Source organism: Pituophis catenifer, unplaced genomic scaffold, assembly GCF_029215685.1.
Source record: "Pituophis catenifer annectens isolate HBS135680 unplaced genomic scaffold, rPitCat1.0.hap2 SCAF_1, whole genome shotgun sequence".
In the NCBI taxonomy this organism is placed as follows: domain Eukaryota; kingdom Metazoa; phylum Chordata; class Lepidosauria; order Squamata; family Colubridae; genus Pituophis; species Pituophis catenifer.
In genome coordinates this window covers 336,808,912-336,823,278 of record NW_027256881.1, presented here as the reverse complement: position 1 = coordinate 336,823,278, position 14,367 = coordinate 336,808,912, and the positions used below count along the sequence as shown (strand labels likewise).

Below are 14,367 nucleotides of genomic sequence, written 5' to 3'. Positions count from 1 at the left end.
GGAAGGCACCAGAGGCTTGTTGCAACCCCATTTGATACATATGGGACATGGCCTGAGTAAAAAAGGACTGAAAATCCACAGGCTGAGGAACCCCTGGGCCCGCTTCAGGGCGGAGGCCTGCTGCAGTGGGTGTAAAAGTAGCTTCAGGGCCTGGCCTAGAAGCTTGAGAAAAATGGCTTGCAAAACTAGAGGAGCGGGACCTAACACTGGCCCTTGACTGATTAGTCGCAGACATTGGAGCCTCCTGAGAGTTAGATGGGCCATCCTCCCTCAGACCACTGACCAACAATTCTACATTATGAGAGGCCGAGGGCTCACAGGTCACCTCATGGCCCAAGCCTTCAGGAATTGGTCCTTGACCAGGGTCCTGGGCCCGTTGCCTAGCCTTAGCAAACTGCTTTTCTAGTGCTTTATGCCTCCTTTGGGCATCTTTATCTGCTGTGGCAGATTTGGAGGACTTTGTCTGCTTGGAAGCCTTAGATTTCTTCCCCCTGAGCTGTCTAGGGGAAGGTACTGGGGAGGGAGAGAGACTCCTGTCCATATCAGAGGAAAGGGCACCTTCCTCCCTGTCATCCATGATCAATCACCCCAATGAATTATTAATTAAGTAATGAATTAATTGTAAAGAGAACCTATCAATTCTATATATATGATTGAATATTAGCAATATAATTGTAATATATATATCTATATGCTCTGTTATTATTATATTATATATATATATATATATATATATATATATATATATATATATATATATTTATCTTTTAATTGTAATAAATGCAATAAATATGTACAATCACAACCAGTTTATCAATATAACAAGGCAACAGCCCCCCCCCCCCTTTTTTTTTTTTTTTTTTTTTTAAATAAAAATGTAAATTAATTTAAGCAATGTGTACTTCCCTGAACTTTCAGGCGCCCCTCTGCAGGCCGTTGTTAATTGCAGGTACGATCAGGACAGCGTCCCCACCTGCCAGCAACCTAGCGACCCTGGAAACCAAAGCCCAGGTCGCTATGGCCACGGAGATCCAAAAACGGAGCCGATGATCAGGGCTCAAAATGGCGGCCCGCGAGGGGAATTTCCAGAAGTCCTAAGCCAGGCGAAACACAGCGCCTGCGGCCGGACTGAAGCTGCAGCAAAAAAGCAGTCACAATATTCAAAGGCAGCTGATGAGTATGCCAGCCGGCAGGGACTCAAGCCGCTCGATCCAATGGCCACTAAGGCAAACCGGAGCCTCGCAAAGTGACTGGCAGCAAAATGGCGGCAATGGCTGCAAACGGCGGGAAAAAACGTTAGAAATGAAGCGCCAGCCAAGCCAAGCCGCAAGCGGCGGCCGGAGCCCCGAACCGCCGCTACGCGCTTTAACCTCCTCCAAACGAAGGCAAAAGAAGCGCAGCACCTTTAAACAATAAATAACTAATATTTAGCCAATTCAGAAGGAAATAACTAAATGAAGAACGAAATGCAATCAAGAGAACAGACACTCGATGCTATAGCAATGGCTGAGTGAAAAAGTCTGGGGAGGAAGCAGGAAGTGAGGAGGATGCAGCTCCAGAGGGATTTGATTGACACTCAGCTGTGCAAATAGGAGTGATCGTAACCCAGAATGAGGAGTGTCTGAACGGCGAGTAGGAAAATGTCCCTCCTCACTGCTGACCAAGATAGCTGAACTCTAATGGTCTCACATAGAGACATAAAAGACCCGGCTTTTCTCCCATCCGAGACTGGTATGGTATACAAGCCAGTTCTGCAGTGAGACTATATGTTATTATTAGCTGTCTCGATTAAGTGCCATTTGTTTTGGTCTTGCATAGTATTTTCTTCTTTGATCCTGATTTTCTTTTTGATTTTTTTTGGTGTCTGCCACTTAAGAGTTAAACTGGGAGAGCGGCAGCTTTATAAATCTTTTAAACAAACATCTATATAAAAGTCTGACTCAGCGAGTCTGTTTGCCAAGTCCTGGCTGTTGGCTGTTCGATAGAATTAAATGTACAGTTGCAATTTTAATCACTTGATTATTGGTTTTGATAATTTCCCATTATAATGCATTCCAAGAGAAAGAGGGAGGCCATCACGGCCTTCGGAAAGTGGGATGAGGATAAGAGGACTTACTTCCTGTAGCTTTATTAATATGTAACACTCAACATGGATTATCACCCCAGCCTACTTTTTAGAATAGAATAACAGAGTTGGAAGGGACCTTGGAGGTCTTCTAGTCCAACCCCCTGCCCAGGTAGGAAACCTTATACCATTTCAGACAAATGGTTATCTAATTTCTTCTTAAAAACTTACAGTGTTGGAGCATTCACAACTGCTAGAGGCAACTTGTTCCACTGGTTAATTGTTCTAACTGTCAGGAAATTTCTCCTTAGTTCTAAGTTGCTTCTCTCCTTGATTAGTTTCCACCCATTGCTTCTTGTCCTGACCTCAGGTGCTTTGGGGAATAGGTTGTCTCCCTCTTCTTTGTGGCAACCTCTGAGATATTGGGAGACTGCTATCATGTCTCCCTTAGTCCTTCTTTTCATTAAACTAGACACACCCAGTTCCTGCAACCGTTCTTCATATGTTTTAGCTTCCAGTCCCCTAATCATCTTTGTTACTCTTCTCTGCTCTGTTTCTAGAGTCTCGTCATCTTTTTTACATCGTGGCGACCAAAACTGGATGTAGTAGTCCAAATGTGGCCTTACCAGGGCATTATAAAGTGGTATTAACACTTCACGTGATCTTGATTCTATCCCTCTGTTTATGCAGCCTAGAACTGTGTTGGCTTTTTTGGTGGCTGCAGCACACTGCTGGCTCATATTTAAGTGATTGTCCAAAGGACTCCAAGATCCCTCTCACAGTTACTACTATTGAGTGAGGTAGCACATATTTATTTATTATTTTATTTATTTTATTAAATTTTATACCGCCCTTCTCCTGCTGGACTCAGGGCGGTGCACAGCCTAGAATAAAAAACATCCCAATACAAAATTTAAAATTTTAAAAGAATTAAACAAATTTTGGCCCAAAATTTAAAACCTCCCGACTAAAATCCATTTACAATTAAAAATATCTATTATTACAGTATTACAGTAATATACTGCACCTGTGCATTTTGTTTTTCTTGCCTAAATGTAGAACTTCACTTTTTTCACTGTTTTATACTAACAGGATAAAAACAAGGAACAAGGACTTACTTGAGTTTCTATTGCTCCCTATAATGGGACATTGAAAACAAGACTGAACAGAATATTGTATCAGTCTCTTTTCAGGCTGGATCACAAATTTAAACTGAAGGATTGTTACTTAGCAGCAGTTCTGCCTGATTGCAGAAGTTGTACACCTCCAGAAGAGCAAGTCCATAATTTTGGGGTGTTTCTCTACTTAGTACATAATACGTACATGAGTATGATAGCAAGGAATGATTTCTATCAGCTGCATTTATCAACTTTGCCCAATTTATCCAACACTGAATAGTGCTAACTTACACAAAATATTTAACAAAACTTCTGATATACAGATACTTGACTTACAACGGTTCATTTAGCAACTGTTTAAAGTTACAGTGGCACAGGAAAAAAAGTGACTTATGACTGTTTTTCACACTTACGAACATTACAGCATCCCTGATCAAAAATCAGACGCTTGGCAACTGACTCATTTATGACAATTGCAGTATCCTGTGGTCATGTGATCATCTTTTATGACCTTTTGTCAAGCAAAGTCAACGGGAAAGCCAGATTCACCCAAGTGCTTCTAACTTAACAACTGCAGTGATTCACTTAACAACTGTGGCACAAAAGGTTGTAAAATGAAACAAAATTAGCTTAATAACTGTCTCATTAGGAACTGAATTTTGGGCTCAATTGTGGTCGTAAGTCGAGGACTACCTGTATTAATAAAATGGTAAAACAGGGGTCACCTAAGGTAACTTTAGATTGATTTTTTAATTGGCCATTTGACTGAATCTAGAAGAGTAAGGTAAAGGTAAAGGTTCCCCTCGCACATATGTGCTAGTTGTTCCTGACTCTAGGGGGCGGTGCTCATCTCCATTTCAAAGCTGAAGAGCCAGCGCTGTCTGAAGACCTCTCCGTGGTCATGTGGCCGGCATGACTAAACACAAAAGGCGCACAGAACATTGTTACCTTCCCACCAAAGATGGTCTCTATTCTTCTATTTGCATTTTTACATGCTTTCAAACTGCTAGGTTGAAAGAAGCTGGGACAAGTCACGGGAGCTCACCCCATTACGCGGCACTAGGGATTCGAACCCCTGAACTGCCGACCTTTTGATCGACAAGCTCAGTGTCTTAGCCACTGAGCCACCGCGTCCCCAAATAATTTCATATCAGACTGGAGAATAGAATCCAGCGGAGTGAAACGGGGCTCTGTCTTGGGTGCTGTGTTGTTTAACGTTTTTATTGGTGATTTGGGTAAAAGAGTCGAGGGACGGATCACCTGCAGATGACACTAAATTAAGGGACTGGCTTATACTTCAAGAGAGAAAGGGAAGATTAAAAAAGGATTAGGCTTTAGCAGTGGGTTGAAATCAATATGATGAAATTTAACAGGGAAAAATGCAAAGTCTTGAAATTGGCAAAAAAAAAAGGAAGGCTGTAGGATGGGAGGGACTTGGCTGTACTGTATGCGAAAAAGAACTGGGCTTTCTAAAATGTAGTGACTACACACACACAAAGGTTGAGGATGTATGTGAGGGGTAACTTTATTGTCTTACATAGTGACATTATATAGTTTGTTACTTTCAAGTTACAGTGTACTTGGCAGCATCTCATTGGCTACAGAATCTTCCAGGTAACTAGAGTCTTTGGTTAACCATTACTGCTTTGCTTAAGCACTTCCAATATTTGGCTATAATTAAAATCTAACACACATCCCACTTCCTCTCCTCCTGTTCCTCTTGTTTACAGAATTAGGGTCTTATCTTCTAATGTAATTTCCTGGTGCTTACGTGCAAGTAACCTTCCTTATCTGAGGTTTGCCATCCAAGACAGGAAAATCCCTACACATATGCAGATTGCAGATTCCTACACTAAAAGATCACAAGTTGAACATGAGCCAACAAAATGAAACGGCCGCTAAAAAAGAAAACACTACGTTGGAAAGTATCACCAGGAATACACAATCCAGATTGTGAAAAATAATTGCCCCACTCTGCTTTGCTATATTCAGATCCCACATAAAACCATCTCTCCGGTTCGCGCACTGCGAAAAGGACATGAGCAAAGAGGAATATGTTCAGAGACGGCGAGGGGACTGGAAATTAAGTCCTACAAAGAATGGCTGCAGGGACTAAATATGTTTGGCCTGCAAACAAGAAGACAAGAGGATAGGCATGACAGCAATCTTCCAAAACTTAAAAAAAGAGTTTCAATAAAGAAGGGAATGGACTTGTTCTTTATTGACCAAGAGATCATAACTAATGAGTTGAAACTACAGGGAAATAGGATGCCTCACAAATTGGCACAGTCCTTTTTACCAGAGATCTTCAAACGAACGCTGGATAGCTTATCTGCCCAAAATATTTTAACAGATTCTGCAGCGAGTGGGTTGGAGGAATTGATTTCTGAGCTTTTTTGAACTTTATGATCTGGCCTTTCTGATCCAAACTGGTTGCCTCCAATAGATTGCTGTTATAGTTTCTATTTGGGGATGTCTTTGAAAGAAATTCAGAAGCTGCAGCAGGTCCAGAATGTAGCAGCCAGGCTTCTGTGACATATTCCTCATCGGGGGCATGCGACACCAGTCCTGGATCAGGTTTATTGATTATGAAATAAATCCATCCACCAGGGCTGAGAATATTATTCTATTCTATTCTATTCTATTCTATTCTATTCTATTCTATTCTATTCTATTCTATTCTATTCTATTCTATTCTATTCTATTCTATTCTATTCCATTCCATTCCATTCCATTCCATTCCATTCCATTCCATTCTATTATTCTATTCCATTCCATTCCACTCCACTCCACATTTTCTATTCTATTCTATTCTATTCTGTTCTGTTCTGTTCTGTTCTGTTCTGTTCTGTTCTATTCTATTCCATTCCACTCCACATTTTCTTTTCTATTCTATTCTATTCTATTCTATTCTATTCTATTCTATTCTATTCTATTCTATTCCATTCCATTCCATTCCATTCTATTCTATTCCACTCCACATTTTCTATTCTATTCTATTATTCTATTCTATTCTATTCTATTCTATTCTATTCTATTCTATTCTATTCTATTCTATTCCATTCCACTCCACTCCTCCATTCCATTCCACATTTTCTATTCTATTCTATTCTATTCTATTCTATTCTATTCTATTCTATTCTATTCTATTCTATTCTATTCTATTCTATTCTATTCTATTCTAATTCCATTCCATTCCACTCCACTCCACTCCACTCCACATTTTCTATTCTATGCAATTTGAAAAACCATTCTAAGCTGACTTCTCTGTGTGTACTTCATGCCATTTTTGATGGCTGTTTTAAGAATGGTGCTATAAGGATTCATTGTTATTTATTGACTCATCTATTTTTGTTAACTAAATATGTTAATAGTCATAATCTGACTTTGGTGGAAGTGAATGAGTTTTAAATAAAACAGATTAATACAAAACCAAAGTATTAAGGCATCAGACTAGAAAACATGACATTCTAGTCCCACCTTAAATCATGAAATCCAGCCAGATGGCTTTTGGCCAGTCACTCTCCTAGCCCAACAGACCTCAGAAGGTTGTTGTTGTGGGGAAAATAGGAGGAGGAAGGAGTTATTAGGCCTGTGCACCATCTTTATTATTATTAAAAAATAATAAAGGCAGGATATATACATGCATACACATATGTATTACAGTATATAAATATCATATTCATATACACACATACAAGAGGGCAGGGTAGATTTGATTTAAATCGAGTTGATTTAAATCACAATTTAAATCATGATTTAAATCACTAGTAAAAAGGCTTGATTTAAATCAACTCAATTTAAATCATAATTTTTAAAGAGCAACTGTCATCTCTGCTACTCTTTTGACCCACTGTTGACTCACCGATAGTCCCAGGGTTGCAGAATATACAGCCTCATGCTACATAACTAAGCTCCATTTCATGCTGAATAAACTATTTATGTATCTTAAATAGAAAACTATCTTATGATAGATTTTTACCCCAAAAGTTTTTTATTAAAATAAATTCGATAAAAATCAAAAAAATCCAATTTAAATCAAAAACATCTGATTTTTTTTTATTTTTTAAAAAAATCATTGATTTTTATCCACCCTACAAGAGGGGGAGAGGGAGGGAGGGAGAGGGAGAGGGAGAGGGAGAGGGAGAGGGAGAGAGAGAGAGAGAGAGAGAGAGAGAGAGAGAGAGAGAGAGAGAGAGAGAGAGAGAGATTTCCCACTCTCACTGAATTAAAGAACACCTCCAGGTTCTCACTGTGTATGGTTGATCTTTAACTTTAGCAAATGTACTCTAACATAGGGGAGAACAGCAAGTCCAACTCTTCCACTAGTGTTTCAGCTTCTTAAACTTTCAGCCCTCTCTCTCCTTGAGCAGCCAAAACAACCAGACTGCATTCCACACCAATGCTACTAACTCCCTTACCTCCCAGAGGTAGATGCTTTCAGCAATACCTGCCAAGATGTAGAGACCATTGGGAGCAGCTGTCAGGCAAGCCACTGGACCCGGGCATATTATCTTCTGCTGGAGTTGATCCTAGAGACACAGAAAAAAGAATGCCGATGAGCACGGATACACTTGACCTGAAAAGGATTTCAACAGGGATCAGAGGGAGCAAGCCCTACCTGACAAACAAAAGGAGAAGATAAGAGCGTGTGCCAGGTTTGAGAGGGAGAAATTGTCACTCAGTGGTAGAACACACACTTGAGTTGCATGCAGAATATTCCAGATTCAATCATCCGGTTAAAAAAAGGACAGGCAGCTGGTGACAGAAAACCATCTCTATGGATGCTAAGTGAGAACAATGTAAGATAAACATGTACAATTCGGATGCTGCAGTAAGACTAGAGGCATCCAGAATAACCCATCTGTTTCCCATTTACAACATAGGCTTGGAGATGCATTAGGAAGCCCACAAATGAGATACTAAGTCAATGGCTCTCTCCTACTGGTGCTCCCCTGCGTTTGGAGTGTAATTATTTTCAACCTTGGAGCTGCAGAGTTAATCCAAATACAGTCATTATCGCTGATAAAAATTCCACTTTCTTAGCACTCCTCTAAGAATCCAATGGCCATTCTTGCATTAGAAGGAAATGCGTCTCTAAGATACACCATGTGCAAAGAAGTCCTTTATTAATTTCTTGCCGAATGAGCCCCTAAATAATCAAGCTGTAGCATTATAAGGAGCAAAATACCTTCCCACTTACTCTTTATTGCTTGACCGAATGCCAAACACTAAATTGCACCTAAATGAGAACTCCTACAAACAGGATTAAAAGTGTTCTGTGCCTTCCATACAATCTGAGATTGTCAACTCTAAATCTTCCAGGTGTAAAATACTCCAGGTTTGGGTGATGGGCCATTTAAAGAGAGAGATCAATTCACAGAAGATAAATCTTAATTACCAGAGGCCAAGGTAGCTTCTAAGTAGGACATTGGAATCTCTCCATCCCCGAGATCCAACGAAGCCATTTTTATGTTCATAAAAGGCACAAGGGAATGTTAGCAATACCAAACTCTTTCCCTATTGCGGAATAGCAACATTTTAGTATTTTTAAAATAAGAGGTAATTTTGATGAGTTGCATTAAATACATATCCCACATTGGGGCAATGTTCCTTTCCTCCTGTTGTTTTTCTTTCCTGTTTTATCATGTTCTATCACATCCAATTTTACTTTTTTATGTTCTACTGGTTTTTTCTTTATTGTTGGCTTGCGTTTATCTAATTTGTATTCAGACAGTTAACAATTACTAATGTGCTACTCACAGCAAGATGATTTTTTTTTTGTTACTACAAGACTACTTTATAATACACATTAAGATACACTTCAGCTTTTACAAAAATTGATATTGGAATGATAGTTATTTATGGGCCATCAGAATTCATTTAACAGAATTTCGTTAGGCTTAAGATAAAAGGGTTGGAAGAATGTTTCTATGGATACTGCTAGATGGGAGTCATTAAATCTTAATTCCCAGGATAGGAAAAACAATTTTTAAATTGAAATTGCAGGGTACTTTATATTTTGTATGGACTTCCTTATATACGCGTTCTGAAAACACTGTACCGTTTCATATATTTCGATGTGGTTTTCTAATTCTGAAGTTATCTTTGAAGAAGATGCAACTGTCAATTCAAGATGAATGTTTCATTTTTCCAAATCTTGACTCAGAGTACTATGCATGCCTTTCAACTGGCATCAAATTCTGCTCATTTTCATGCAGCATAAATTCTTCATCCTCGACACTTTTGGAATATCTGTACAGTATACAGATAGTCCTTGACCTATGACTGCAATTGAGGCCAAAATTTCCGTTACTAAGCACGGAAGTTGTTAAGTGAGTTTTGCCCCACTTTACAGACTTTTTGCCACAGTTGTTAAATGAATCACTGCAGTTGTTGACTGCATCTCTAACGATCCATCAGTGAACAGTGTCATTCAAGACAATGATGAATCCGCATACAGACGGAAGCTTGAACAACTAGCCTCGTGGTGTGACCGGAACAATCTGGAACTGAACACACTCAAAACCATAGAAATGATGATAGACTTTAGGAGAAACCCTTCCATACTTCCACCTCTCACAATACTAAACAACACAGTATCAACAGTAGAGACCTTCAAATTTCCAGGTTCTACCATATCACAAGATCTAAAATGGGCACCTAACATCAAAAAAGTTATCAAAAAAGCGCAACAAAGAATGTTCTTTCTGCGCCAACTCAAAAAGCTCAAACTGCCCAAGGAGCTGCTGATACAGCTCTACAGAGGAATTATTGAGTCTGTCATCTGCACCTCTATAACTGTCTGCTTTGGCTCTGCAACCCAACAAGACAGACACAGACTTCAGAGGATAATTAGAACTGCAGAAAAAAACAATTGCTACCAACCTGCCTTCCATTGAGGACCGGTAAACTGCACCAGTCAAAAAGAGGGCTGTGAAAATATTTACAGACCTGTCGCATCCTGGACATAAACTGTTTCAACTCCTACCCTCAAATCAGCGCTATAGAGCACTGCACACCAGAACAACCAGACACAAGAACAGTTTTTTCCCGAACGCCATCACTCTGCTAAACAAATAATTCCCTCAACACTGTCAAACTAGTTACTAAGTCTGCACTATTAATCTTCTCATCGTTCCCACCACCCATCTCCTTCCACTTATGACTGTAATTTTGTTGCTTGTATCCTTAGGATTTATATTGATATTGTTTCCTGATTGCTTATTTGTACCCTATGATTAAGTGTTGTACCTTATGATTCTTGATGAACATATCTTTTCTTTTATGTACACTGAGAGCGTATGCACCTAGACAAATCCTTGTGTGTCCAATCACACTTGGCCAATAGAAAATTCTATTCTATTCTATTCTATTCTATTCTATTCTATTCTATTCTATTCTATTCTATTCTATTCTATTGTTAAGTGAAACATTTGGTCATTTAATGATACCGGCTTCCCCATTGACTTAGCTTGTTGAAAGCTGGCTAGGAAGGTTACAAATGATCGCATCACTCCAGGACAGTGCAACTCATGCCAGTTGCCAAGCACCCTAATTTTGATCTTGTAACTATGGGGATGCTGTGATGGTTATAACTGTGAAAACCAGTCAGAAGTTTTCAGTGCCATTGTAACTTCGTATGGTCACTAAACGAATGGTTGTAAGTTCAGGACTGCCTGTACAATGCCTTAAGTAATTGGACAATTTCAAAATCAAGATATTTTAAATTTTGTTATATATTCTACTACTGAATATCATACTATCCTATTTCTGGAAAAATGGATTTAATCCTTTTTCTCGTGCTAAATTGATGCAATAGCCCAGATCTCAAAACTGATTTAAAAATGACTTTACCGAAGGTATTAATGTTGTGAACTTTACATTAGCTCAACTAGCAGATGATAACAAGGAGTTTTAATTTCTATGTTACGAGATATACGGTAGTAAATACCATTTGTCAGTTGCCACCCTGTGGCAGCATCTACAATTACATTAACTGCCATCTCAATTTGGACCAGAGGCATTTTCAGCCTCAAAGAAATCTAAAGTATTAGATGGGAGCATTAAATCCTATAAGACCATAAAAGCCCAGTCTTCATAAATAGCTATTATCAAATCAATCTGATATGAAAACTTTAAAGTGAGAATGCAATAAGGAACGGACTCCCAATTTGCTCAAACGACAAAGAAAATATTTTAACCTCAATACTAAACGTCTCATTAGATCTTAGATTACATCTTATACGACAAAAAAATAATTATTTCAATCCAGCTGGGTCCTACTGCATTTGTGCAGAAAAGGGATAAATATATTCACCAGAATAGCACTTCATGAAAATATACACTGTTGTAATGACCTAAAAACAGAGGGGACAGCAGAGACAGAAAGTGGATATAGTGGGAAAGGAAAGTGCAGAGGTGCTATAGAGAGGTAGAGTGAATGGACAGGTGTAGGGTGCTGCAGAGAAGTCAAGTTTCGGACGAGTGGACAAGCCCAGGCGGGTAAGCAACAGTTGAATCTGAAGTGAAGAAACATAAGGAAAAGATGCTGAGAACACCCAAAGGTGCTTTTTCAAGAGGCAACTGGACTTTTTCTTTGAAGACGTTTCGTTTCTCATCCAAGAAGGTTCTTCAGCTCTGACTTCTTGGATGAGAAGCGAAACATCTTCAAAGAAAAAACAGGAAAGTTCAATTACCTCCTGAAAAAGCACCTTTGGGACAACCATGACTGGATGACTGAGAATCTCTACAGACTTTATTTTATTTATTTTATTTTATTTTCCAATTTCTATACTGCCCTTCTCCCTGAGGACTCAGGGCGGTGAACAGCCAGAATTAAAAACATGCAATACAAATATTAAAAACAATTAAAATATATATAAATTTGGCCCAGCAAATTAAAAATCACTACCAATTAAAACATTTAAAAAAATTTCTTCTTAAGCCAGTCCGGCTTGCTGGAAAAAATGGGTTTTAAGGGCACAGCGGAAGGCACTGAGGTCTTGGATTCTCCTTATCTCTGGGGGCAACTGATTCCAGAGGGTAGGTGCCCCCACAGAGAAGGCCCTCCCCCTGGGGGTCACCAGCCTGCACTGTTTGGCTGATGGCACCCCGAGGAGGCCCTCTCTGTGGGAGCGCACGGGTCGAGGGGAGGTCGTCGGTAGCAGCAGGCTGTCTCGAAGATAGCTAGGCCCTATGCCATGGAGCGCTTTCAAGGTGATGACCAACACCTTGAAGCGCACCCGGAAGACCACCGGGAGCCAGTGCAGCTCGCGCAGGAGCGGTGTTACATGGGAGCGCTAGGCTGCTCCCGTCACTACCCGCACTGCTGCGTTCTGGACCAGTTGGAGCCTCCGGGTGCTCTTCAAGGGGAGCCCCATGTAGAGAGTGTTGCAGTAGTCAAGGCGAGAGGTGAGGAGGGCATGAGTGACTGTGCACAGGGAATCCCGATCAAGAAAGGGCCGCAACTGGTGAATCAGGCGAACCTGACAAACGGTCCCCCTGGTTACAGCCGTCAGATGTTCCTCCAAGGACAGCTGCATATCCAGGAGGACTCCCAGATTGCGAGCCCTCTCTGTGGGGGCCAAAGACTCGCCCCCAATAGTCAGTGATGGAGTCAACTGACTATATCGGGATGCCGGGAGCCACAGCCACTCAGTCTTGGAAGGGTTGAGCTTGAGCCTGTTCCTCCCCATCCAGATCCGCACAGCCTCCAGGCACTGGGACATCACTTCAAGGGCATCGTTGGGGTGGCCTGGGATGAGGAGACTTACCCTGAGAACACTGACAGATGGGATGGTACGCAGGCCACATGGAAGAGGATGAAAGACGTACATCTGCACTGCATATTTGCCTCTCTCTCTGATTTGTCTTGGCTACAATCTGAATTAACCCATGTCAGTGATGCCTAACCTTTTCTGGACCAAGTGCCCAAAGCGTGCCAGAACCCCCAAAATACAATGTGTGCGCAGCGCCCATGAATGTGCCCCCCCGCATGTGTGTGCGGCCGTCCGCATAAACCCTGACCCCCCGCATGCGCGGCAGACCTGAAGACCAGCTGGCTGGTGGGATCGCGTGCCCACAGGTTCGCGTGCCATAGGTTCGCCATCACGGACCTAGGTAATCAGTGTTTTGCTTTGGCAGCAAAATGTGTTTTTATTTTGCACAAATTGCTGCTTCAAATGTCTGGCACGAACGAAATGTTGGGAAAATAAATTGTCAATAATTAAACTTTTGAGAAGAAAAGAAGGATTACATCTGTTCATCCCTGTTTCCTGTTCCCCACCAAATTCAAATTCAATTCAAATCTTTATTGTCAGTGCACAACATATGTACGAGATTGGTTGAACTCTCTCAGTGCACTCCCCACAACACAATACAACTCATAGTGAAGACAGAAAATCCCGAACCCAATAAATTATATTAACAAAACATCCAGTCCTATTGCACCAGTGTGAACATGTTACACCATCTTTCTCTTTATTATCACAGGTAAGTTGCAACAAACAACCCTCAAGAAAAGCAGATGTCAGCCAAAGAAATGATGTTACCCCTGCTTTAGGGGATTCTCTTGCCATTCCTGTAACCACAGGTGAGGATTTTGGTCACGCATAAGAACTACTGTATAAGCTCTATTCTTCTGGCTCTAACACAATCCTTCCTGTGACAAGCAAAGTCAATAGGGTGAGTCAAATTTGCTGTGTGATTCACTTAACAATTGCAGTGATTTGTGTTAACAACCGTGGCAAGAAAGGTTTTAAAATTGCGCATGACTCATTTAATAACTGTCTTGTTTAGCAACAGGTGCCAACTGTGGTTATAAGGATAACTACTTGTAATCTTCTATTCATAAATAAGTCAATAAATTATGACTAGGTTAATCATGAGTTAAGGTATTGTATGAATACAGTGTATGAGCAACCTGTTATTCTGGAATCAGGTGGCACTGAGTTCATAAAATAAAAAAACTCTTTTTCCCAAGGGGAAAAAACTTAAACTGTGAAGTACAGTAGTGGCCAAAATTGTGGAAACCTTTTGGGAAAAGTGTATTTTCTAAAACTAGCAAATAACACCACTCTTTTTTTGGAGTAGTACCATAAAATTATATATCAATGGAAAGATAATTTAATCAAGAATGTAATGCAATAACTTTTATGAAGGACTTGCTATTAGAATAGCAGT

General features: G+C 40.3%; 1 protein-coding gene across 1 annotated transcript in view; it reads right to left on the bottom strand.

The window, feature by feature from the left end:
- The window catches only part of WDR18 (WD repeat domain 18), a 76,393-nt gene that overhangs the window by 59,824 nt on the left and 2,202 nt on the right, over nucleotides 1–14,367 (bottom strand). The window contains exon 2 of the mRNA XM_070944019.1: nucleotides 7,605–7,715. Coding sequence (XP_070800120.1) covers nucleotides 7,605–7,715 — 111 coding nt within the window. The remainder of the gene's footprint in view (nucleotides 1–7,604; nucleotides 7,716–14,367) is intronic.